The 22,171-nt window shown below is 38.9% G+C and overlaps 1 protein-coding gene across 3 annotated transcripts in view; it reads left to right on the top strand.

Annotated features, from left to right (window-relative positions):
- Nucleotides 1-3,717: 3,717 nt before the first annotated feature.
- Nucleotides 3,718-22,171, top strand: part of RSL24D1 (ribosomal L24 domain containing 1) — a 90,761-nt gene continuing 72,307 nt past the window's right edge. For all 3 annotated transcript variants that reach the window (XM_055087955.1, XM_024128938.3, XM_055087956.1), the window contains exons 1-5: nucleotides 3,718-3,877; nucleotides 7,981-8,094; nucleotides 9,789-9,861; nucleotides 12,578-12,641; nucleotides 14,643-14,728. In XM_055087955.1, coding sequence (XP_054943930.1) covers nucleotides 3,797-3,877; nucleotides 7,981-8,094; nucleotides 9,789-9,861; nucleotides 12,578-12,641; nucleotides 14,643-14,728 — 418 coding nt within the window. In that variant the 5' untranslated portion in view covers nucleotides 3,718-3,796. The remainder of the gene's footprint in view (nucleotides 3,878-7,980; nucleotides 8,095-9,788; nucleotides 9,862-12,577; nucleotides 12,642-14,642; nucleotides 14,729-22,171) is intronic.

The raw sequence follows: 22,171 nt of genomic DNA, 5'->3' as shown, positions 1-22,171 counted from the left end.
ATGCGGGCCTCCCCCTGCTGTGGCCTCCCCCGTCGCGGAGCACAGGCTCCGGACGCGCAGGCCCAGCGGCCACGGCTCACGGGACCAGCCGCTCCGCGGCATGTGGGATCCTCCCAGACCGGGGCGCGAACCCGGTTCCCCTGCATCAGCAGGCGGACGCGCAACCACTGCGCCACCAGGGAAGCCCCATAAGTATGCTTTTACACGGGTTTGAGGTTCAAGTTTACATTAGCCCCCTTTTTTTTTTCTGGGAATGTCTAAGCCAAAAAATGAACATAAACTAACATAAAGTGATTTGTGGTTGGTAATACCTCTGGATTTCTTGGGAGAAGCAAAGTAAAATCTCTTCAGAGAAAACATTTTCACCCAGAATTTACAGGATTTTTACAGAAAACACCCTACTAAGAGTGAGCTCATTATTTAAAATGAAAACTCATTCCTTCCTCACCCCCTTCAGCCCCAAACATGAGCAAGGGCCAGTGAACCAAAATCCAGCAATATGGCACTTAAGAACTTCAAATAATATACTTATCAGATGGAGACCATAAAGTAAAGATGTTTAAAATACTTACAAACATAAAAGGAATGGAAACATCTGGGAAAAGAAGACTTTATTAAAGATACAAGACTGGTTTGAATTTTAGAAAAAGACTTCCATATATGGAAAAATGTAGCTATTGATATTCAAAATGTAATGGTCAGAAGTTAAATGGCAAGTTTGACAGTTGAAGAGAAAATTGGTGAACTAGAAGATAGACTGGAGGAAATTATACAGAATTCAGCAGACAGGGATAAGGTCTGAGGGAGGTTAAGAGATATAGAGGAAAGATTAGGCTCCAACTTATGTCTAATGGGAATTCTAGAAGGAGAAATGGGAGGACATAGAGGAAGAGGAAATATATGAAAAGAAAATAGCTGAGAATTTTTCAGTAATGGTGACAGACATACACCTTCAGAATCAGGAATCATTAAGTCTCAAGCAAGCTAAACAAAAAGAAATCGTATTTCCAAGATTTCAGTTCAGTCTGTTGGACATGAAATACATGTTTGTTGTTGTTGTTAACCCCTTCCTCTGTATTCGATTATAATAATTGGAAAGAAAAACATTTTCTAAGACTGGCTACTCACCTATTCAACCTAGAGCAAAGCACTGAGTATGCTCATAGGCTGAAGGGAACAGAGTCTCAAATGAAGCCTTAAGGTGTGGGATTAAGAACACAGATAAGGGATAGGGCCCCTGACACTGAAGGTAAGAAGTGAAGCTGGGTTATCATGTTGGTGAGAAAGGCAGGAAATTTCTTGTTGAAGTAAAGGGATAAAACTGAGAGTTGGGAAGGAACTGTGTAAAGAGCTTGGGAAGACTGATGAGGCTCTTCTATAATTATTGAGGGGGATGAGAGAGGGAAAAGATCAAACAAAGTAAAATAATTTTCAGTAGCTTGGTTGCCAATGAAGTGTTGGGCAAATGTTTATTACTAAAATTTCTGATGTGTGCCTTTGTTAATAACATTGTTCTGGAATTGCATGTCAAGTGATTAGCAAAGAAAAATAAATGCAAGTATCAGATAAAAGGAAAACACATGTCTTCACAGATTATAACTAGACAAACTGATTCTAAAGTTAAAAAAGAAAGAAAAAACTTTAAGGAATAGCTAGAGAAACAAGGAATAAGAAGGCCAAGGAAGGAAGAGGAGTACTGCTGGTAAACCCAGTTATTTAAAAAATTACAATAATTTAAACATTTTGGAACTGGCACATAAATAGATAAATCAGTTGAACATAGTAGATAGACCCATGGAGAAGTGATATTTTGAATTAGTGGAGGAAGCAATGCCCTTATTCAACCTGTGGTACTGGGGGGAAAAAAACGCACTGGAATCCTATGTTATTATTTATACTTAAGCAAATTCCAGATTAGTTGAAAATTTAAATGTGAAAAATGATACTATAAAAATAATAGAGAAAAATCTTTGAAAAACAATTTTGAAGAGGGAAATGCAGTTTCAAGCAAAACACCAAATCCAAAACCACAGAAGAAAAGATTAATTTGGATACATACAAATAAGACATTTCTGCACAGAGAAATGCTATAAGCAATATTTAAAATATTGATAAATTGGGAAACAATTTCTGAAAGAGCAAAGCTCTAACTTTCTTAATATGTAAAATGCTGTTAAAAATCAACAACACAGTAGAAAACTGTGTGAAGGACATAAACAGGCAATTCACAGAAAAAAATAGATTTCAAACATTTGTAAAGTTTCCTAACTCCATTCATAATGAAATAAATGCCAGTTAAAATAATAATAAAAAAATTTAAAATCTCAGATTGGCAAAGATCACCTTAGACAAAGACGTCGTGAAATAGGCATCTTACTTGTTCTTGTTGAGTGTTAATTGGTAAAACCTTTTGGAAGGCATTTAGTATTATCTACCAAATTTTTTTTTTTTTTTTTTTTTTTTTTTTTTTTTTTTTCACTGTTGTGGCCTCTCCCATTGCGGAGCGCAGGCTCAGCGGCCATGGCTCACAGGCCCAGCCGCTCCGCGGCATGTGGGATCTTCCTGGACCGGGGCACAAACCCGTGTCCCCTGCATCGGCAGGCGAATTCTCAACCACTGCGCCACCAGGGAAGACCTCTACCAAATTTTAAAAGTGTTATAGGCCCGGCAACTCTATACCAATAAACTCTTTTGAAAAAAAAATTAGTAAGGATGCTTATTATTAGTAAGGATGCTTTTTATCTCCTAAAGATAGGAGACAAGATATGAAACAAATGTCCATCCACAGGCGACCAATTAAGATCATACCATCCTACAATTGCGTTTATGTAACTATGGAAGAGAATGTGAAGTATTCACTGATAATAAAATGTGTATTGGATGCTTAATTACGTGCCAGTAACTGTTCTAGGTACTGGGAGTATAGCTGTAAATAAAACGACAAAAATCCCTGCCCTCATGGAGCTCACATCCCATTGAGGGGAGGCAGATAATAGCAAGATGCAGAAAAGGGTGAACAGGATGCTCATCAGTGTTATCAAGAAGAGGGAGTGGAGACACATACACACAAATGTTTGCCTATGCACAGAAAACCTCTGGTAGGTAATAAAAGGAAGTGACTGCTACTGGAGAGGAGGACTGGAGGTCTGGGGAGAGAGCTTTAGTTTACCGTGGAAAAAAAAAATTTTTTAACCACATATGTATATTAATTAAAAAGCGCGGGGGTGGGGGAGTAATGGTGGAGAACACCACCACAAGTCTTTAAAACACTGCCGGTTAAGTCTTCCGAACCTGAGGCTCAGCTGCTTCGGTTGCAGCGCGGGGAAGCAGGTTCCCGCCGCGGACATCAGGCAAGTCGGCTTGGGACTGGAATCATGGGCGGGGCTCAGGCCGCAGAGAAATGAGTTCCTGGAGACAAGCCACGTGTGGAGAGCTGTCTGGGGAAAAGCACAAAGCAGAAACAAGATATACAAGACGTGAGTAAATGCTGACGTTATACGACACGGGAGGGAGGAAAACTAGAGGCTCGGACAGCCAGTTCAGAAGTCTGCGCAGAATCTCGCACTTCACCAGAGGGCGGCCGCACTCTGCGCCTGCGCCAAACGGTAGCGCTTTTGCCGGCGCGCCCGCGGGGTGGCGCCGTCACGTTCGGCTAGCTTTCCAGGGGCCTGCAAGAGCGAAGGAACACCGCCTCTTCCGGGTGGAGAACTGGAAAGAGAGTCATTTCCCGTGGCGGGGTTACGTCACTTCCTCTTAAGCGCGGCGTCGCGCCGGGTCGTCCCCACGAGCGTTCAACATGCGGATTGAGAAGTGTTATTTCTGTTCGGGTCCTATTTATCCAGGCCACGGCATGATGTTCGTTCGCAACGATTGCAAGGTGAGACGGCCGGGAGTAGCGCGCGCTCCCCCGCCGGGCTGAAGCCGCGCCCACTCGGCGCGGGGTTCCTCTGCGCCTGCGTGGGGTTTGGTCTAGGATTTCGGCTCGTGGGGCTGGTTTTGCTGGCGGCTCCGACCTCGACCTCCGTCTTGGGGAAGTTTTTCCTGCCGGCGTCGCGTCCGGAGCTGGTCACTAGGCCGCCCTTGTGCGAGGCTGGCTGCGATGAGGTTGAGGAGCGATTCCAGCCAGCGCCGATGGGGAAGCTGGGAGTCTGTTTGCCCACTTTTGCACATGGGCCACGTTCTCCAGTTCGGTAAACTTTGTTGAACGCATGCCGGGTCAAGCATCATTGCTGAGGCCCGCGTCTGTACAGATGAATAAGACTTGGGGTCGGCCATAGTCTGTAGAGGTTGATAGAAATGTTGCATATGTCTTAATAGTAGAGTTATGTATTATGAAGCTGTTGGAGGTGTTTTGGAGAGGGTCGTCTGTAGAGAGGCACAGAAAGGAAGTGACATTTATCCTGGATCTTGCGTTTTGCTTAAGAACATGAGGAGAAGGCAGTCTAGGTGTAAGGAAAACGAACAGTTTGAGCAAAGGCACAGAGGGGAGCAGTTATTTCTCTGTTTAGGGAAGTGACGGATTGCAGATGGTGATAGAGGCTTGGGGTTGGGCTATAATGAAGTATGGTTTCCACTGAATGTGTATCACTTTTTCATCGTCATGAAGTCGAACGATCATAAGTTGGGGACCGTCTGTATAAGGCCTCTTTGTGAAAGACTTTATGAGTGATACATGAATTTGCCTTTCAGACTGGAATGGGTCTCATTCCTCTGTTTAACACATTGTTTCTCAGAATTTGACCTCTCTTGTATTTGCTTCTGAATCACTGGACATTTGTAGAAAATACTGATTCCTGGTTTCCACCAGATCTATTGAATTGGAATCTCTGGGGAGAGAGGAAGAGGAGCTAGGAATGTATATTCAGTGGGATGATTTTGACATGCTAAAGAACTACAGTTCCTACTTCATCACCTTATGTCGGTATTCTGCATGAAAGATATTGACCTCACTAAATTAGGAGTAAGGGGTCTTGCCAAAAGTGTGGGACCAAAGCTATGTTTGGAAACTTGAAAGAGCATGTAAAAGATTTTTAATTCCTGCTCTCAGGAAAATGACAAAGAATTTATAGCAATGAATGAAATGATTGTCAGATTGGGGTGTAATTCACAGTGGGCATTATGGCTTTGTGGATGATTTGGTCATCATGACTATGATTTTTGTCCATCAGTGTTTGTCAGCTGGGTATGGGAATTAGAAAGAATGGTGGGAGCTATCTAGAGTTGGATGTTGATCTGGCAGACACAGTGGAAGTTCAAGTTGATGAGGAAGTCTATATTGCTAGCAAGGATAGTGTTGAATTAGCTGGAAGCTAGCTTGCTGTAGGGAAGACCAGTGTATCCAGAACAGAGTTGATTGGGGAAATGAGAAGTAGAGGCTCTGAAGCACTAATGAAGAACAGGTACCTCATTTTTTTCTTTGTTGATGATTCCGAAATCTTTATCTCCTTAGTTCCAGGTCTGATTTTTCCGCTTGACAGGGAAATCCTGTTTGTACCTAACAGTGAGCCTGCTGAGAGTGTTCCTTATTACCTCAAATATTTTTGCTCTCTGAATTAATACTGTCATCCACCTAGACAGTTCTGCTAGAAACTGAGAGTCGTCTTTGAATCTTTCACCGTTTTTATCTAGCTATAGGTTCTATCCATTCTGCCTTTGCAAAGGAGAGTGGTGTCTTAGCTTTCTTTCTGCCCACCTGCCCTGGTTCCAGATTAGGCACTTGTCACTTTTGTAGCCTCCTAACTAGTCTTTCTGCATTTATGCTCTTAGCTTTTGGGACCATCTTTCATAGAAACCTCTCCTCTTATGCTTCTCAGGTAGTTTCTTAAGAGTAGAATTAGTGTATTACTGCTCCATATTTTCATAGTTTGCAAACAGGAAAAATTACATACTCTTAAGGTGTGCTTAATAAATGTTTGTTGAATTAGTGGCATAAGAAGGTGTTGAAGAACTTTGAGGCTCAGATGGATCATTTGTGTGCATGTTGAAGACTGAGGATGATGCCAGAGGACTAGATTAAAAGGGAAATCTGAGTCTATGAAGCTTTGTCTCACACATAATCGTTTACCACCTACCCCACCATAGATTTAACCACTTCCTTAATGTGTACTTGCATATTACTTTATACTTGATTATTGTTTATAGCTATATCCCATTGTCTATATCCTAGTCCATTCTTTATCTCTCTTGTTAGCAAAATGAGTTTTTACCACACTGCTAGACTAAACTTCTCAAGGTAGGGCGACGTGTTTTAATTATTCTTGTATTTCTTGCATCTAGTACAACATCCAGCACATAGTAGCTGCTCCTTATTTGGGGGTTGAATCCCCATCCCATCTCAGTGACTCCAGTCTTTTCAGATAATTCATTGTGCTTTTCAGGTGACATCTGTTAGATATGGAGTTCAAGTAGACTTGCCTGTAACTTCCCATTGGCTCTCTTTGGAACCGAGGAGACCTGGGACAAGTTCAGGCCTCTCATTAGGTATATCTCAGAAATGGGGATTTGTTTAGGAGTTATCTAGTAGGTATTAAACATTGAAGGCTTTTACTTAAAAAAGGTAATAGTACTTTGGCTGAAAATACTCAAAGAAATTTTACCAATAATGATTTTATAGTGAGTTATTCCAGAAGACTACAATAGTTATATTTTCTAGTTGGTTTGAAATTAATTCAAGAATGTAGACATGCTTTTACTCAAGTCTCCCAGGAGAGGGCTCTCCATGAGGTCAGGGCTTAGATCAGATTGATCTAGTATTGACCATTTCTAAGAAAACTATGTCCTAGTGTGTTTAGTGACCTATTTGAAGGTCTCCATAGAACAAAGTGTATATAACATGAAAAGTATTTTGGTTTGTGATATATATGTGTGTGTGTGTGTGTGTGTGTGTGTGTGTGTGTGTGTGTGTTAGCTTGAAATGGTGATACCTTATTTTGACCTTTTTTTTTTAACGGGTCACATTTTCTAGGTATGATAATTCAACTTAATTTTCTTTGCCAAGGTCTACAAACTCAATTACTTTTTCTTTTCAGATTTCCTCTAGTAATACACACAAATTTCAATGTTTTCTAAGACAAAGTAACAAAATGATGCATTTTAGACTTATAAAATGAGTCCCAATAAGCCATTTCAGGAGCATGTTGAATCATCATTAAATTGTAAACACTATTAAAGGATCACATCTTTTGGGATGAAAGTGAAGAATTAAAGTAGTGAAGAATCTTCCTAGTAGATCTCTGAGTAAATACTTTAGAAAACAAATCTATAGACAGTTTTAGTTGCTTTTTTGAAATTATTTTGTGCAATGGTGGAAAGAACCAAAGGAAGTTTCAGAATGGTTGTTTGAAACTTTTAACCCCCTCCCCCCACTGCGGTATTTAGAAAGTGAATTTTGAGAATTATTCTGAATTGCAAAGGGATTTAAATAAATGACTTTCCTTAAAACTGTTCCCTTCATTCAAGATCATTTGTAAGGTTTTACTATTATTCTATAAAAATGGTCGTTTTTTGTTTTGTTTTTTTTTGGGGGGGGGTACGCGGGCCTCTCACTCTTGTGCCGTCTCGCGTTGCGGAGCACAGGCTCCGGACGCGCAGGCTCAGCGGCCATGGCTCACGGGCCCAGCCGCTCCGCGGCATGTGGGATCTTCCCGGACCGGGGCACGAACCCGTGTTCCCTGCATGAGCAGGCGGACTCTCAACCATTGCGCCACCAGGGAAGCCCAAATGGTCGTTTTTAACCGTATTTTTGGGGCCCTCAATCTTTAGTTGTGATGATGTTCATTAGTCAAAAAATAGTTCAATTTCCATTTTATGTGATATGTCTCACACATTTCTAAATGGTGTTGTGAGTAAGTAGAAGCAGTTGTGAGTGAGAACCATTGTTATTTCTCAGACTTTATAGTATATTTTGTCTGGTAAGATAACATCCTACGGTATAAAATTTTTTAATATTGACTTTTCACTATTTTAACACTTTTCTTGTAGGTGTTCAGATTCTGTAAATCCAAGTGTCATAAAAACTTCAAAAAGAAGCGCAATCCTCGCAAGGTCAGGTGGACTAAAGCATTCCGGAAAGCAGCTGGTAAAGAGCTCACAGTGGTGAGTACAGTTAGCTATCAGTATAGTTTTGACAGTTTTCAAAATTTTAACTTCTGGGTGGGAGATGTGATTTAATTAACTCTAACAAGGCTTCCTGTAGAATGGTTAATGAGTGACTTATTTGCATTTGGGTTTGGTAATCTCATTCTCACATGATCCCCAAAACCATAAAGCTGTAGAATTCTGAAAAGGAAAAAAATTCCTAATCTAGTTTGTAGAAGTGATTTTTCTTATTATCGAAAAAGTATTTTTAGCTCTTGCAACAAGGGGAGAATTATTTAAATGGATTGAAGTTGGAAATTGCTACTTAGGGATTTTGAAAGGAGGTTAAGAGATTAAAGGGTTTTTAACTAGCAGTGAGGGCTCAGATGAGGTTTGTAATAGACTCATTTATCAGTTTCTTGATTTCTTTAGCAGGACTCTGTGTCTGAGAGCAGAGAGCTTAGTTCATAATGGCAGTGTAAGGAGGAATAGTGAGGAATCAGGGGTGAGAGAGTTCCATGAGGCAAGCCCCCACCATCATATTGCTGTTAATTGAGTTGGTGTAAGGACCTGGTGAAGCTTATCTGCACTCAATCCTTAAAAAGGGAGGAGGGGAAGCTGCTGCACAGGCTACCTTTGAGGGAGGGAGAGCTTTCAACTATCCCCTCCTGCCAGACTTCCTCTTCCCCCAAACCCATGACTCTTTCCCACCTCGCCACTCCTTAAAGGCAGTATCTAAGTAGTTGCTTTGAAGCCCTTTGCTGTCTTTCTCGACACCGGAGGTTCTTCAGTGAACATAAAGAATATTTTTTGACAACATGTAAGGCCAAATCATAATTGTCACAAAAGTAATTTTCACTATGGACGAATAGATATGTAGCGTCTCAAATACAGGTGGCAACTGTATGAGTGAAGAAAGGATGCCAGGTCATAGTCATTTACTTGTGACCACTTACCTTGTCATGGCTGAGGTTACTGTGATCTGAATAGAGGCATGTGTATATAAATGAAATAGCCAAGTGCAGGGTTAATGCTGTTCCATATGCTAGAGTCTGATAGATTTGAAAACTAAGAAATATCTAGTTTTTCCAAAATTATTTTGCATGTTTTGAGATAAATAGGATTGTTAATTGTCAAAATACCAACTACATTTGGAGGGCACTAAAGAATTTCAGGGTGAAGCTTATGTCATGCAGAGTAGTACCACATTATTTGAAGATGTGTAGTTTCCACTCTGTGCTGTTAACACAAAGATTTATAAACATGCTAGGTATTTTTGTCGAACCATATGCAGTTCTCAGTGTTTGACTCTTTTTGATCTATGGGAAAAGGCAATTTCATATGGTTCAATGTAATATAAAGTTTTCTGGCTGTGAGTCTCATCTAGGAACAGGAAATTAGGGAAGCTGTTTTAGTTTGTTCATAATCCCCATGATTGTTATAGGCCCCTCTGAGGGATGGGGGTGATCCTCTCCTCTCCCTTTGAGAATCACTTATACATAGAGAGACGTTTTCAGTAGGGCTATCTTGTACATCGTGGTGTTTAAAGGAGAAAAAGTTTGAAAACTTGTATCCTCTGGGATCGCCCTGGGGGAAATCTTAATATGTGCCCATAGCTTGAAACACTTAGAACTTTTGTGAAAAGGAGAAAAAGTTTTAAGAAACGCTGCCTTTCTACCTCTCTTAAAACCGTATTTCTCCTCTTCTTACAGGATAATTCATTTGAATTTGAAAAACGTAGAAATGAACCTGTCAGATACCAGCGAGAGCTATGGAATAAAACCAGTAAGTCACAAGGACTATCGGGAATTTTCAGGAGACACTGGTTTGGGATATTACCATAACTTTAATATCAGTTGGTTGGTTAAATATTAAATTTCTTCTTTTAATCAGTTAGCTTTTATACTTTTATCCTTATTTTAATGGCTCTGTTGTATTTGTGGGTTTTTTTTTTATAAGCTATCCCAAATCCTTTTCAGAATTGGCTGATGTATCCATTATAAAAATGACAATTATTAAATTTGATATTATTTGAAGTGCCTACACAGAAATATAAAAACATTCAAATATCTGGGGAAAAAAATAGAGATGTAGAATATTTTTGGGGGGGTGAGTGTGGCATAGTTAAAATATACAAAAAACCTAACACACTTTACAAATTTAGATAATTTGGTTTAGGGATATAAGTACTGTTTTCTGTATACCTAATAAAACTTAGTGATTCTGTAAAGTTAAAAAGTACAGCATGTAAGGTGATAATTACAAATTTTCTAAGAGGACTTCTAAGTGCTTGACTTGGGTAAAAATGAAGCTATAGGCTACTGAAACTAAAAGCAGTAATGTTTAATTCTTATCTACCTACCTATCTCTCTTGTTTACTTATTTAAGCAGAGGCTTTAATTTAAAAAAATTCTCATATGTAGTAAAACGTAGTTCCTTTAGCTAGCTTGTAGATTCCACTATGTCTCTGTGTGTTTAAGGCCCTTGGCCCTGCCTTTTCTTCTTCCCCCATGCCTGCTTATTCAGCCTTTAGCCATTTCTAGTCTTGGGTGTGGAGGTGATGTAGTTTGTTAACTAGAAGTCTCTAAGACTTAGAATTCTACCAACTTTATTGGTCTCTAATGGATTATTGGCAGGGCATACTTTTCAACACCTTTTCACCAGTTAGTCACAAGACTTCAGAGGAAGAGTTGGAAAGTTATGGGCCTTTGTAGTAGCATTTGACACCCTCTAAAGCCTTATCTTCCTGAACTGTGTGGAAAAATCAGAGTCCCAATTGGGAATTGCCTAAGTATTCTGCCCCTTGGTGTGCTTGTTTGTTTGGTTTTTTTCTTTTTAAAAAATAAGGTCTTTCCCTTCTGTTTTGTAATTAGAGGAGGAGTTAATTTCTGATTAGCAGTTCGTTTTATTGGGTTTAATAAGGAAATAACACTGATTCAAACTCAAGGATTTCTAGAGATTGATAGGATTTTTAAAATTGAGATTATAATTGACATATTAGTTTCAGGTGCACAGCACAATGATTTGATATTTGTATATATTGTGAAATGATCATCAAAATAAGTCTGGTTAACATCTATACCATACATAGCTAACTTGCATAGGATTATTAAATTGATTCCTAAAGGTACTCTTGGCAGGGACATTACTGGAAGATCCTACAGCATTTCTGGACCCCATTGAGTTTTATTTCACTTTGGCCTTTGTTTTCTTTTTTGTTACTACTTGAAGATAGCAGCTCCAGACCATTTTTACCTATGTCTACTTTTATTTGGTGGGTATTCAGCTTGATATGGAAACTGAGGTACATATTTTAGTCATCTGTGGATCTTCAGTTACTAAGATCCTCTGTGCTGGTATCATGATGTTTATGTTGTTACTGAGAAATACTGTGTGTTCTCTAAGATGTTGTATCCTTTACCAATAACCACTGACTCTAGCATCCAAAGATGAACAGGGCATACACAGTCCCTGATCTCTCAGTGCATGTTACTGAGTACTCTGTTTTATTGTTTCTGTGAGACAGACAGTAATTGGTTCAGGTATTATCACAGTCTCATTCATTTGCCCCACTCAGATCCAGACTACACTTTAAGAATCTAGATTGGGAATTGTGCTATTAGTATGGTAGCCACTAGCCCCAGGGGCTACTGAGCAATTAAAATGCGACTAGCCTGAATTGAGATGTTCTGTAAATATAAAATATATGTGGATTTTGAATACTTAGTATGAAAACAAGCATAGAATATCTCAGTAATAATTTTTTATATTAATTACATGTTGAAATGATAGTATTTTGGATATGTTGGGTTAAACAAAATGTATCTTAAATTTAATTTCAAACTGTTCCTTTTTACTTATAAAAAAAAATGTGGCTACTAGAAAATTTAAAATTACATATGTGATTTATCTTATATTGGACAGTGCTGATATAGATTCTAGAGTAGTTGGGCTCAACTCCCTTATAGCCAAGACTCCTCTACACATTTTCTGAAACAGTTGGATTTTAGTGGTTAAGAACATGGCAAATGGATTGACTGGTTCATTCTACCAGTATTCATCATGTGCAGATCATATCCTAGGCACTTGAAGAAAAAGTGGCTTTTATGACCAGGAAGGTAGAGTCTATTTATGGAGATGACAAGCTAAGAATGGGATTAATTGCCATTAATCCAAGTTCTCTGTAGAATAAAATTTGAAAAGCGTTGGACTGGTTTCAAGTACAAGGAAAATGTAGTAGTAAAGGCTTTTGCAAAATAAATAAAAGTTGTTAGAGAAATTATACGTGGTAAAGAGTCAACAGTGATAACAGCCAAGGGTGCATACCTTTGTCAGCTATTTTAGTAGGGATTGTTTTTTAATAGGAATCGTTTTTGCAGTGAGTTTTTTATTTAGTTTAATCCACTTCTAAGTCACAGTAGTGACTGTTAAAGCTCCTGTTGGTTATAATCATCCTGCTTGAATGTACATAATTTGTTAACGTTTATGAATTTTTTTGTAGTTGATGCAATGAAGAGAGTTGAAGAGATCAAACAGAAACGCCAGGCTAAATTTATAATGAACAGGTATGAATATTTTAAAATATCTTTATTTTCATGTAACTTCAGACTTTCAAAAACTGGCAAGATAGTATAAAGAAGTCTTGTATATTGTTAGCATTTTGCCAAATTTAAACTCTGTGCGTAGTAAGTTGAAGACATGATGCCTTTTCCTCCTAAGTATGCTGAAAGTATATATATCCTGAAAGTATATGTATATATATATATATCATAAAAATAGTATGTTCTTTTTCTCTGGGTTTTTTATTTTATTTTATTTTTTTTTTTGTGGTATGCGGGCCTCCCTCTGTTGTGGCCTCTCCCGTTGCGGAGCACAGGCTCCGGACGTGCAGGCTCAGCGGCCATGGCTCACGGGCCCAGCCGCTCCGCGGCATGTGGGATCCTCCCAGACCGGGGCGCGAACCCGGTTCCCCTGCATCGGCAGGCGGACGCGCAACCACTGCGCCACCAGGGAAGCCCTGGGTTTTTTAAATTGAGGTACAATTGACACACATTAGTTTCAGGTGTACAGCATAAGAACATGCTCTTAATAACCACAGTATAGTTAGTTAAATCAGAAAATTAACACTGATAAAATATTATAGACCTTACTAGATTTACCTGTTGTTCCAATAATGTCCTTCATAGCAGAAAATCCTGGATCATGCATTGCATTTAGTGGTCATATCTCCTCAAGCTCCTTTAATCCAGACAGTTTCTCACCTTTGTCTTAGATGACGTTGGCATGTTTGAAGAGTACAGGTCAGTTATTTCATAGAATGTTCCCCGGGTTTTGTTTGATGTTTTCTTCGTGATTAGATTCAGGTCCCTTTGGCCAGAACATCATAGAAGTGTGTCCCCCTTAAGCACCCCAGCAGAGGCACCTGTTGTCCTTACTGGTGATGTTAACTTTCATTGCTTGGTTAAAGTAGTGTCTGCCAGTTTTCTCCACTGGAAAGTTACTGTTTTTTCCCCCTTTTTAATCAGTACATATCTTGAGGGAGACACATTGAGAGTCAGCAAAGAGCCTGTTACTCCTCAAACTGATACCTACTGGTTTTTGCATCTGTTTGAGTTCTGCCTGAATCTGTTACTACTGTGATTGTTGCCAAATGGTGGTTTTTCTGATTTCATCATTTCTTCTCCGTTTATTAGTTGACCTTCTTAGAAAGAGCATTTTCCTTTTTCCCCAGTTCCAAAATTTATTCTTTTATTCATTTATTCACATCATATCTGTGTGTATTCATTAATTTTTATTGTCTTCAATGAGTTATAATTCTTTGTCATTATTTTGATGTTCTAAGTACCCCAAGTACCCCAAGTTGGCCAGTGAGAATTCCTTCAGGCAGGCTGTGTGTCATTTTGACAGTTCCTCACCATTCTTTGAGTCCTTTCTTGCTTTATGGCTAATGAGATTTTCCCTGCCCCAGCTTGGAATTGGCTATTTCTTTAGAAGGGGCATCGCTTTTGATCTACTCACCATAAAAGTCATAGAAAAGCATGCATCAACAGCTTTCTGGCCTAAAAATTTTTTTTTTTTAAAGCATTACAAAAAAGGACCCAAATGCTTGAGAACTAACTAGTCTGTTAGCTTTTTTTTTGCTGAATGTCTTGTGTTTTGTGCTCTTGTAATTACTGAATGATTTTAAAAATTAGGTAACAGAGAGAGACTACAAATCTTTCTCCTACAAATCTTTCTCCTCAAATAGAGAATACAGACACTTTAATAATTAGAGATTCTTACTCTGTGTAATCTGAGACTTGTTCTTTGTTTCAGTCACATCCCTTCATTCACTGAGCAAATATGTTTTCACCCCGTTTTATTCCCGACTAGGTGCTAGGAATGCAGTGAATGAACAAACTGGGAGTGCAGGAATCATGTTTAAGCTAATTAGGAACAAGAAATGAATTGGGTTCCCATTGCTCATTTGTGTGGCTCACTTAATACAATTTTTACAAATTAGGAATTAGTGTCTTTTAGAGAGGTTTTAGTAACTGAAATTTTGGCCTTAATGTGTTTTATCCTAGGTTGAAGAAAAATAAAGAACTACAGAAAGTTCAGGACATTAAAGAAGTGAAGCAAAACATCCATCTTATCCGGGCCCCTCTTGCAGGTAAGTACTGCATTGTGCAGGAGTTCTCTGCCTTAAGTAGAGAAATGAAAAATCTGGATTGTTGTGGTCCATGTAATTGGGTACCAACCAACTTTTTAAGGTTGAATCTTTTCATGTAAATGTTCTCCCTCATTTATCATATGACTATTTATAAAAATAATTCATTCAGTATGTTTCCCAGTTCCAGTCAATGTATTGCATACGGTGTTTCTTTTCTCCCTTCATAAAATCCTAGCTTCCACAAAATCCAAGTTAATCAAAACGATTTGAGTAATAACTTAATAGATGATTTTGCCTCATACCTGTTTTGATTAAAGGGTAATGTTTTTTATTAGTAGCTCTCAAACTTCATTTGGTGTGGGAGTTACTTGGGGGACTTAGTTACTTAGTTACTTAGTTACCTGGGGGACTCAAGCCCCTTGCGTTTGGACCTCTGTTCTTTAGTAGCTCTCCAGGTGAGTCTGATACTACAGTTTGAGAACTACAGTTTTGTATTAAAAACCCTCCTTGTGCTTATGTAACTTACAGTTAGGCACTCACTTGGGCAGTTGCTTGTGTGCATAATTTCTTTTGTGAGATGCTAGGAAACGACTCTTTTTACTCAGCTGGTGCCAAGTACAATCTGTTAAAAGGAGAGAAATTTTGGTGAGATTTAGCTGTGCCTAAACGTAGTAAAGTCAGATCACATAACCACATATTGGGTAGATTTATGCAAAAGTCCTAGCTAGGTTGTTTCTGTACCAAATTTTACAAAAGACAAAATCCTGGAGCATTGTTTCACATATAGATGAGATGGACTGACTGACAGACACCCAAATAGGAATGAACCATTGTTACCTAAGTTTTTAGGTAACCCTCTTTGAGGTAGGTAGTACAGTGTTAAGAGCAGAGACCCTGGTTCAAGGTGGCCAGGGTTCACATCCCAGCTCTTTGTCAAGAGTTTAATTTTTCTTTCCCCCCACCCCCCCTTTTTTTTTTTTTTTAAAGGCAAAGGAATATGTTTGTAAATACAGAAGTGAATTGTGGACATAAAATGGTCATGCCATTTGGTTCATGGCACTAGGCAGCATTTATGTAATAATGACAAATTCATGAGTAATATATAAAATTTTCATTGCAGTAAAATATTCCTTTTCTAGAAGGGATACAGCAAGGAACTAACAAATCTGTATGATAATTAGCCTCTAGTAATTTCTTTTAATTATAGTACTTCTGGTTTTGGTTTATTAGCTCCTTAGAAGAACATAATGGTCTAATACGTTGAAGCCTAATTATGTTGGACCGTTTTGTCTGGTTTTAACTATTATGATTGATTGATAGGCATTTGTGGATGTTGGGGGTGAGTTGCATAGTCTGTTCCTGAAATGGCAGTACGTAATTTCTACTTCGGAGAATACTCACTACGTTGAGATTCCTAGTAGAATAAGCTTTATTTTTCTAGGCATCCAGTACCTATTAAAATTTTTTTGTGGTTTTCTTTTTAAAAACTCCTTAATTGTTTGTGGAAAATTGGACATATGGGTAGCACATTATAGATTATTTGCACATAAAATTGTTTCTGAAGTGCCTACGTATTTATTATTTAAAAGTACTAAACAAAAGGTATGAAGTTTGCTCACACATACTAAGAAGTAGGAGATAAATTTAAAGAGAAATGTATACTTTATACTTGTTTTCTTATTTTTACATTACTTATGAGTAAGTATGTTTAGAGTATTAGGTAACTCATTTTTTTTTAGGACAAAATTTAGAATAAATTACAAGTTTTAAGGTTATATAATTATATAGTAATGGCTAAATTTTTATTTTAGTATTAGATAGTAAAAAAGTGGACTGATCACTGGACCAGGTGTTAGAAGACCTGAATCCAGCTTTGTTCTTATTGATTAAATAAAGCTCATTTGTAAACATTATTGATGCAACATTTAGGGGAAATATATATGTAAAGACATTTGTAAAATTACTTGATGTTTTCATTGCATTCTATATTCATGTTTGTTTTAATATAAACTTGTTTAAAATTACATACTAAGAAACTATGTTTTACTTAGTTTTACTAAGTAAGTTTTACTAAGTTTTAAGAAACAAATTTCCTACTGTGCTAGTTAGGGAGCAGCTTAGCTATTGCTTTGAGATCATTAATTGGGGAAATTGAGCTGAAACAAAGAGCTGACATTGTGTCTCAGGTTTAACATTCAGGCAGTTCTCTTAGCTGTCAGGATTTCATATTATTGTGAGATGCCAGATAAGTATTTGGATGCAAATGCCATGATTTTATCCACCCACAGCTTTTTAAGCTTGGTTGGACCACTTGAGGGTGAGTTGTCCCTTTAAAGTTTTCCTGAGAGTGGCGACGTACAATGGTTTTAGGCTACTATTGTTTTAGCTTGTCTGGTTGAGACCTCTGCTGGGCAGTTAGCATAAACACAAAAGCGTAAATTATCCAGACACTCACCACACAGAATATATTCTCTCATTGTTTAAGAACAGCATGGGGCTGGAAGTCAGAATTTTATTTTAACATATACCTCTTAAAAAACCTTGTAAGATTGCAGAAAAAAAATTCTCACATGAACAAAAAATCTCATTTCTTAAAAGTGGAAACCCTAGGAAGATGTTTACCCTGTAGAAGAAAGTTTGAGAAGGACTAGCCTATTATCTCATGAAGTAGACAGCATTTTTCTAATTTTATAAGTGGCCAAATCTCAGGTGTACAATCTTGCCCCTTAATCACACGGAACAGAAGATGGAAGAGGCAGGGATTTGTGTTCTTACCTGTTTCCAGCGTTGCCCTGCGTTTATATGGAAGGGATTGATCTAGAGCGTCTCAGATCCCATCTTCACAAGTCCAGGTGTTAGCTGCAACACTCACTTGACTATACTTTGGTTTCTTCATCTGAAAAAATAATGGAGACAATAATATGACTAACCTCAGGAGTTTTATGAGGATCTAATTAGTTAATACATGTAAAATAGTCACTTCAGGTCCACCACTATAGTAAGGTACTGTTAAAATGTTAGCTATTAAGGTTGGTTGTGTGACCACACAAACTCAGTAACAGCAAAGGACTTTGACTTGGAAGAAAGATGGGAGGTCTTAGGGTTTGGGGCTAGCTGTGCTAAATTGAGTGCAGTGTACTTAGTCTACAAAGTGATATGTATGGTTTAAAATGTTAATTTTAGACTTTATGTCAGCTGGCAAGTTCAGTTATTAAAAGCATCTCATTCCACAAACGTTCTCTGCTGTGAAGATTGGGAGGGGGAAATACATTTCTGGTTCATCAGCATTAGTTTAAAAAATGAATCATCCCCGTAGTTTTAAGGGCTAATTTACATGATATGAGGGAAGTTATTTTTTCCCACTGTCCTTTAGCTTACATTTTAAATGGAGATCTGGAAAAAGACATCAGACTTAAATCACTCAATATAAATTCCAATACTGAATGAACACTACACCTTGTAAAAATTAACTTAGCAGCCTGCTGAATTAAGAGTGTTGAAAAACTAAGGGGAAAAATATATAAAAAATGTTTCACAGGCTATAGGAAGAATTTTCTAAGGTGTCTATTCTTTACTGATACATAGCAGAATGGAAAAGTTAACCCACATGGTTTATCCTGCATGTGTTTATACTGAGTGTATCCATCAGCCTCGTGTTGATTTGAGTCGTTTTTGTCTGTTGTTGAATTTCTTTTTAAAGGAGAAGTGACCTTTTTCTTATCTTTTCTGACATTCTGGATGTAACAATCTCTAGTTTCTGGTGCCATGGGGTGAGTCTCTAACTTAAGTTCTCCTGCTTGAACACTCTCCCTAGGTTTTGTATCTTAATTCAAGCTATCATGCAGGGGTTGGAGGTGATGTTTCTACCAACATGACCTTCCCTGGGGTACCAGTTAATCTGAACTGATTCTCTAGGCTCCCATTGATTCTGTGGCTTCCCTTTGATCCTGCCAATAAATTCCTTTTGTCAATGTTTGTAACCAAAAATCTTGATAGACAGACATCCACATCCTCTCCAGCAAGTCCAGGCAACCCATTTCTATCATAATCTATTAACATTGCAGGGACTGTTTCTTATCCCAGACACATATTAAGTACCTGGTGCATGGAAGGTGCTCAATAAATGCGACTGAATGTAGCCATTTGCTAGGTTTACTCCTCTTTATCTTAAGATAGCCAGTAACTTGGAAGATATAAAGAATCAATTAGCAGCAGAGAGATACTACATTAGGAAAGGAAGCAGCCTGTCTGTGACTTTAAAATTAATTGTATCTGCACTGTTGGGAACACTTGCTGAAGAACAAGTGTTCAAGGCAAAGAACAAGTTTTGCCTTGGGTTGCAGAAAACTGATTTTCCTGCTTAGGTCTAACCGTCTAGTGGTGGCACACCAACCTCCACTTCTGGGTCTGGCTGGAGCATTCACAAGTCAAGAAATCCCAGGAAGAACTGAGCATGAGCCATGGTTTTGGCAGGTTTCTTAAGTTTTGTCTGGAACTTGCTTTGCTGGTGGAAGTAGAACTTTACTTCAGGAGCCACAGAGTCTAAAATAGAAAAAAGGACAATTGGGAAGAATCTGTTAAAAGAGTACTGCTTCTCTAAAGGAATGTTAACCAACCAAAAAATACAGGAGACTGGTCCGTTAGCATTTTGAGGAACTCTTTGTTTTGAGAATGCCAAATTTTAAATACTTCATTTGTTTAATATGTTCCAATAAAGTGTATATATGTTTGGTTCGGCACCAAGCCTTGGACTCTTAAGAGGAACACCAATGAACAGTATGCCATTCTAGTCAGTGAGTTACCTCACACAGTTTTCCAGTGTACATTTGATGATATTGTTACATATTAACTCTTCTGATAGGGAATGATGTAGGCAGTGAGCAAGTAGTTAAAGGCAGTCCAGCTGATTTAAAGGATTCCCCATTCAAAAGCAAATGATACAACATGCTTATACTGCGTTAAACTACATTGTTGTCCGCCGAGTTTCTCTTCAGTACTCTCAGATTCTTCATGCTGCCAAAACACCGGAGCTAGTAGCTTTTTGACTTTGTAGAGACAGTTTCCCCATTTCTAGAAGATAATATACAATGGAAATAAAAGGTCTGTAGGGGAAAATATCTAGGTCCTAACCTCTCAGTTCCTTTGATCACACATTTGCCAAGAGGAAGTACCACCTTGTCCCAGAGTTGTGAGAATTCAGTGATACAGGAAATATTACAGCCAGGTACACTGCATATATTATCTCATAATATTCACAACCCTTTAAGTTAGTCCTCATTTTGCAGATGAGGAACATTAGAATATGAAAATAGCTTCATCCATATACTTGTCACTAACAAGTAGCAGAGCTTAAATTCAAGCTCTGACAATCACTAGCTGAAATCCTAAACAGCATCTAGCATGTTGGTGCTCAATATACATGTATTTACTCATTCAAGGAAAAAAATGCAGCCGTAAAAAAGTATCCAGGAGAAAAGGATAGATTTCATGGAGTAGTTTACCCTATGACTCTAGAATGAACACTTTTTCTTACCAGTTCTTCCAGGACTGACAGGTGATCACCTATCCCAGGTTGAGTATAATTCAGACAGCAAGTTTAGGGAAATTAAGTTTTTTTGAAATTTACTTCAAAAATTAGTACAGCAGTGCAAGTAATTACAGTATAATTATTGGAGCAAGTGTTCATTTAGCACTGCAATGCATACTCATCTTGTTATCCAAAGATTTTGAAGTTCAACACCTGCTTCAATTGAGCAACTTCAGTATTAATTTTAAATGTTTATTTTGTGTCTGCTATGTGTGAGGCATTGTTTGCCTCACTTAGCAAGTTAATTCATGTTATATTTGAGAAATTTGAATCATTGCAAAGTGCATTCCTCTAGTTATAGTTCACATTTTATAGGACTTTAATTCTCATAGCTGTTGCTCTCGGGCCAATTCTGAAATTCTCTAAGACTGTCAGGATTACTGACAATAGAGTTACGTCTTCGTCCCAGGGGCTGAAAGTCCTGATCCTGACAAGCTTCAGGTTTCATCTAAGGTGGGTTTTGAAGATGCCCAGTGTACTATTTGATTCACCTTTCTAATAACTGATGTGGAAAAGAATCTAAAATCATGTTCTTGCAATGCATAAGCACACATGATAATATTTTATTCCCACTGTTAGTTAAGTGGAACCTCAGAAATAATGTGGGCCCTACTAAGCAACTGTATTCCTTTTTCTTGATGGGAAGTCCCCACTGGAGATTAGGGGTCCAGGAAGATTTGATCAAAACAGGTGAGGATTAGCTACAGTAGCACTCAGAGTGGGGGCCTCAAGCCTGATGGCGCAAGAGAATCATCTGGGACAATTTACAATTATCAGTGCCAGGTCCCTGCCCTAGACCAATTAAATGAGAATCTGGGATTGAGGCCCAGACATTGGTATCTTTAAAAAGTTATCAGGTGGGGCTTCCCTGGTGGCACAGTGGTTGCGAGTCTGCCTGCCGATGCAGGGTACACGGGTTCGTGCCCCGGTCTGGGAGGATCCCACGTGCCGCGGAGCGGCTGGGCCCGTGAGCCATGGCCGCTGAGCCTGTGCGTCCGGAGCCTGTGCTCCGCAACGGGAGAGGCCACAACGGTGAGAGGCCTGCGTACAGCAAAAAAAAAAAAAAAAGTTATCAGGTGTTAGGGTCAAGAAAGATGGTGACAAAAGAGGTACCTGAACTCTTCTCCCATGGATATACAGAGCAATCAACTCTGAAAGAAATTTAGAAACTAGCTGAATGACTCATATACACTGGTGAATGAACAAAACCCACATTGAAATGGATAGGGAAGGCTGAGACACACCATAAACCCCACCCCCAGCACAACACCATACAGTCAGGTAGAAACTCCCAACTTCCAGCTTCTCCCCGAGGATTAAAGGGTTTGAACCTCCCATCTGGTGTCCCAACTTTAAAGATTCTCACCTGAGGAGTGGGTCCTCCAAAACACCTAGCTCTGAAAGCCCATCAGGCTTGCACCCAGAAGACCATAGCAAACAAAGGAGCAGTTGTTAATGGGTGTGTGAGCACTTGCTGTGGCTATACCCCCTGGGCTTTGTGTGGCAGAAGCAGGCAAAAATCACCAGTTTCCCAATCTTTCTCTGAAAGGAGTGTATATGCATACTTTGAAAGCTGCTGCCTTAGGGTCAGGCTTCTACTTTAGGACACATCTAGGCACTAGCTGTGTTTCCTGGAGACAGGAAACGTCGGACACCTCCTCTGCTTATAGCCTCTCCCTATAGCCCCTCAAAGTTGCCACTGTCACCATGGAAGGAGCTTATATGCATATCTGTGCCCAGCTTTTGTGCTGCTGCCTGTGGGATGGGCCCTTAGATTGCCTGGCTCTGATAGCTAACAGGGCTTGCATTCATGAGTCCTACAGGATAGTAGCAAACAAAGAAGCAGTTTTTAATGG

Source organism: Physeter macrocephalus, chromosome 11, assembly GCF_002837175.3.
Source record: "Physeter macrocephalus isolate SW-GA chromosome 11, ASM283717v5, whole genome shotgun sequence".
In the NCBI taxonomy this organism is placed as follows: domain Eukaryota; kingdom Metazoa; phylum Chordata; class Mammalia; order Artiodactyla; family Physeteridae; genus Physeter; species Physeter macrocephalus.
The sequence above is the reverse complement of the archived record's forward strand: the minus strand, read 5'-3'. Positions and strand labels throughout refer to the sequence as shown.